The sequence below is a fragment of the Arachis hypogaea genome, chromosome 17 (assembly GCF_003086295.3).
Source record: "Arachis hypogaea cultivar Tifrunner chromosome 17, arahy.Tifrunner.gnm2.J5K5, whole genome shotgun sequence".
Lineage (NCBI taxonomy): Eukaryota > Viridiplantae > Streptophyta > Magnoliopsida > Fabales > Fabaceae > Arachis > Arachis hypogaea.
The window spans coordinates 120,029,341-120,034,025 of record NC_092052.1 but is presented as its reverse complement, the minus strand read 5'-3'; the positions used below and the strand labels follow the sequence as shown (position 1 = coordinate 120,034,025).

The 4,685-nt window shown below is 30.8% G+C and overlaps 1 protein-coding gene across 2 annotated transcripts; it reads left to right on the top strand.

Moving 5' to 3' along the window:
- The first annotated feature begins 341 nt into the window (after nucleotides 1–341).
- On the top strand, nucleotides 342–2,938 carry LOC112765218 (cytochrome b5). 2 transcript variants are annotated; one of them, XM_025811131.3, is made up of 4 exons: nucleotides 342–572; nucleotides 721–818; nucleotides 1,891–1,957; nucleotides 2,259–2,938. In XM_025811131.3, the coding sequence occupies exons 2-4, from the start codon at nucleotides 732–734 to the stop codon at nucleotides 2,507–2,509; spliced, it is 405 nt and encodes a 134-aa protein (XP_025666916.1). In that variant the 5' UTR covers nucleotides 342–572; nucleotides 721–731; the 3' UTR covers nucleotides 2,510–2,938. The 2 variants fall into 2 exon arrangements, with proteins under 2 accessions (XP_025666916.1, XP_025666917.1); XM_025811132.3 differs by having other exon boundaries at nucleotides 344–572; nucleotides 690–818.
- Nucleotides 2,939–4,685: the final 1,747 nt, after the last annotated feature.

Sequence of the window (4,685 nt, the reverse complement as noted above, 5' to 3'; positions counted from 1 at the left end):
GAATTTAGCATAGTTTTTTTAATAAATAATTTAAAAAAATAAACATTTATATAAGACTATAAAATTTTTATTCTTATGCTTAAAATAAAGGTAAAAAATTTGAATCATATCTTATATAGGCACTAATTTATTAATTAATAATAGAGATGTTTTGTCGCGACTGCTAGATTAGGAGATGCCTCAAGAAAAAAAAATTACTCAAAAAGATAAAACATTCAAATTTTCAACATGATTAAAATTTTCTACTTTTTTTTTTTTTTTTTTTACTGTAGGTTGTTTTTTGTTTTATTTTTTTTCTTGCTTTGTATTGTTTTATTGTAGTATCATTTAATTAAGAATTTCTGTACAATTTGTCATCTGTTGTCTAATTATGTAATTTGAATATAACACAAGGTTATTTTTGTAATCCAATTCATATATAATAAAGCGCACACAGCAAATTCTCACCGAAAGCCAGTGTGAGATTTCTCAAGCTTTTGGCAATTGGCATAAGAAATAGAGAGAGTAGGGGTTTTCTCTTCCACAGAATCTGTAAAGTAACATAAAGGAAGTTCCTTCTTCTTTCTGCTCTGGTAAGTGTACTTTGACCTACACGAATTCCTTTGAATTAATGCATAATTGAATTTGCCTTTTTCAGTCTTTAGATCTTTCAAAACTGTGGCTTTGACTTGATTTTTTGTGGGTTTTAGGTTTTTATTTTTGTTTGGAATTTTGTCGCAGTGGGGGGAAAAATGGCTTCAGATCCAAAAATTCACAAGTTCGAAGAGGTGGCAAAGCACAATCAGACCAAAGATTGCTGGCTTATTATTAATGGAAAGGTTATTATTATTGTTATTATTTTCGGAGGAACAGGAATTTTCTTTGGATGATTGTGATTGAAATTAGGGAGAAAAAATGTCAAGCATATGCTGCTGCTTGTGGATTATTACTTTTAATATGTTTGTATACATAATAGTGAGCTGAGATATGTTTACCTATATAATATCTTATCATCTTTGCTGGCTATGATTAATAAATGCAACTTGTATGTCAAATTTGTTGACTTTTTTATTTTTTACTCCTTTTTTTTTAATGGAATGCTTCGTTTGGTTGTATACATCATGGTTTTCTAAACCTGATCAAATCTATTTGGGTTTTGTTTGTGTCACTTTGGATTGTGTGAATAACAAATCAAGATCCCTATCGTGAGTTTGCCTCATGTACTTTTACAAGATTACATTTTCTTTTACATGGCTACGGAATCTTATTTTTATTTATGAAATTGACCGGGTAACAAAAGTTCACTTGTCATTATTGTTCAGCTCATATGCCAAAACCCCGGCTATATGTGATATTTTGCAGAGTAAAACTCGTTTCTGGCCTGCATTATTTACACATGTGTCCTACTTTTGTCATCTACTTTTCTGATGCTTTGCTACTTGGTTTGAGTTCCCCTACTTGTATGTCATTGATTAAGCTTTACTAAGAAGATACTCCTCTTGCATGTGCATTACTAGTTTGTGTAGCAGCTTTGATCAATGTACATTACTATTTATACCGTCATCTGAATGCCTTTCATGCTTTTGTTGGCGATAACATCAATTTAGCCTCTTGGCTTGTTTATGCATTTTTTTTTTTTTTGGGGTTATGGCTTGTTTATGCATCTGAATGCTCCCTTCGACACACTAGTAGAAGGCAATTTATTTTCTCTATTTTAACATTACATGAGATAGTACTATTGATATTCAGAAGACTGATTTTCAAGCTAAAGGCCCTTGTAAGAAAATTATAAATAACTTTGAACTTTGTCTCTGGTTGAAGAACCCCCAAAACACAAGAGCTCTCTATAGTATATCATGATGTTATTATTAATATCAGCCATTTAACACATTTTTGCTTCAACCATATTAGGTCTACGATGTCACCCCTTTTATGGACGACCATCCTGGAGGTGATGAAGTTTTGTTATCTGCAACAGGTATGCTCACTAAAGGGAGCATTTTCGGGTACCGAAATAAAATTTAAGGCTACAAGTATCTATCAACTGTTTGAATTGCTAAAACTTTATAAACGTCATTCAAATTATGCTTAAATTGATTATCAATTTACAATTGTCATATATGGTACAGTTACTGATACCTTCATGTGAAGAAGAGTACTGAAGGAAATTCCTTGCTCAGTTACTGATACCTTATTGTGAACAAGAGTACTGAAGGAAATTCCTGGCTAAAAACACGAAAAATAACTGTATTGTTGAAATACTCTACTCTGCATTACAGGGAAAGATGCAACCACCGATTTTGAGGATGTGGGGCACAGTGATTCTGCAAGAGACATGATGGACAAATACTACATAGGGGAGATTGATGCATCAACTGTCCCATTAAAGCGCACCTACATTCCACCCCAGCAAGCTAACTATAACCCTGACAAGACTCCAGAATTTGTGATCAAGATTTTGCAGTTCCTGGTTCCTCTCCTGATATTGGGCTTAGCCTTTGCTGTTAGGCACTACACCAAGAAAGATTAGGGTCCTTTTCTCTTGTTTTTAGTTATGTCATTGTGAAGGGTCTGTGCTAGTGTGTTTTTTCTTTAATTATTATTCTATACAGGGTCATTTAAAAGGACATTGTTCTAGCTTCTTTGTGGTGTTTTGAGCATTGACACTGGATTATAGACTATTCAAGTTCAGGAACGCAATGCCTTCCAACCTTCTTTGGCAGCTGTACTAGTGTCGTTACAGTTGAATAACCTTATGTTGGATGATAAGTTTCTTCTTTTAAATTCAGTATCGATGCTTCATAAACATTTTTGTTAAGTTATTAGGAGAAACGAGTGGTTTGTACCTAACTTTGTGTGGATTAATAATTTGTTTCCATCATATATATATATATTGGTGGTGAAACAATTATGGGATCAATTTGATCTTAAAAAGATAATGGATTACTATTCTTTATTATAGAGAGTATAACTGAATTCTTATATTATTTTCATTTTATAGTTGATATCTATGGCTGGGTTTGTTTTCGGAGTGAGATTAAGTATGGTGTTTGGTGATCGAGATTAAAATTAAAATTTTAACTTTAGAATACAAAATTTCAATGTTTTAGAAAATAGAGATACAAAGAATTGAAATTTTTATGAACGGAAATTGAAATTTTTTAATAAGACATTTTTTTATATATTTTTATTTAATTTTTTTAAATTTTAAATTTATTATTCAATTTTATATTTATATTAAATTAAAGGTTAAGTATGATTTGATTCTTAAGATATATACTGAAAGTTTTTTTCATTTGAATCTTTTTTTGCATACAAAATCGTCCCTAAACTTTAACTTGGTTTTAAAATTGTTTTTACCTTAGAGACCAAAATCGAACGAAGGTGGCGGTGGAAGCGAATGCAGAGGTAAATTGTGAACAACTTCTTTTTCTTCTCTTTCCCTTTCTTCTTCTTCCCTTCCTTTTCGCAAGAGAGCACTCTTTTTCTTATTTTTTTATTTTATAATTTTTATGGGTAATTTAGTTCAAAATTTTAATATTTAAGTAAAAACGATGATTTTAAAATTTGGTTTTAAATTTTAGGGACGATTTTCTATGCAGAAAAAGATCAGGAAAGAAAAAAATTTCCACCTATACTTTAGATCCAAAATCGTACTTAACCCTTAAATTAAACATAATATTAAGATATAACAAAATCTTATATACTTCGTACGAAACATTATACAAAAATTAAGACTTAATTTTGTTTCAGTATCTCACTTTCTGTTTTAGTCCTTTTGTTAAATGCAGTTTAATTATCTATGTTATGTGCAATTTATTCTTTATATTTTTAGGTGTACAAAAATGACTATGTAAAAAAAAAAGCTACAACAATATTTGATCAAAATTTATGAACATATTTGTGAATAATTTTTAAATTTGAAAAACAACGTACTTATTAAATAAAATAGTAAAAAATAACAAATATTATAACACATTTTATTTGAGAGGAACAATTATTATGTTGAGTTTGAAAACCAAAAACTTGATTAAAGTGATGAATAAATATTATTGGGTGATTATCAATTGTTTGTGTAATTTGTTTGGTTAAGTGCACAAAAAATTGACCCTATTAAAAAAAGTTCATTAAGCAAGTCCACATACATTTTGACCAACGTCATCTTTAGCTATATAACTCACTTACTTCAATCTAACCCAAAAATGGTATATGAGTAAACCAAGAAGAAGAAACCGAAACAAGCATAAACCTTTCACTAGCCCATTCGGTGGTTCAACACCCAAATTCATACACATCACTGAGTCACAAGCTAAGAAATTAAAATTCAATTCATTTGATTTTATTTTCAATTCTACCGAACACATACTCTTTCCTCTCTCTTTTCTCTCTCTTCCCTATCACATCAAGTCACTGAACCAAAAAAGAAGAAAGAGGAAAGATCCGAAGCTAGGGCTCGGCGAAGAACCAAAAGCTGGTTTCCAATTTTAAGTAAGAAGAAAGACTACAACAAAGAAGCAAATCCCATTTGGACAGAGCATTTTCAAAAGTTACTTTTTTCATTTGTGCTACACCAAGGAACCGTAAAGAAATCTACTGAACTTCAAGCACAAATCAGGAAACCATGGAAAAGAAGAAGTCAATGATGCTCTGCCTTGAATCCACAGTCCAAAACTAAATTTGGAGCCAAACAAAAGATTCACGGTCAA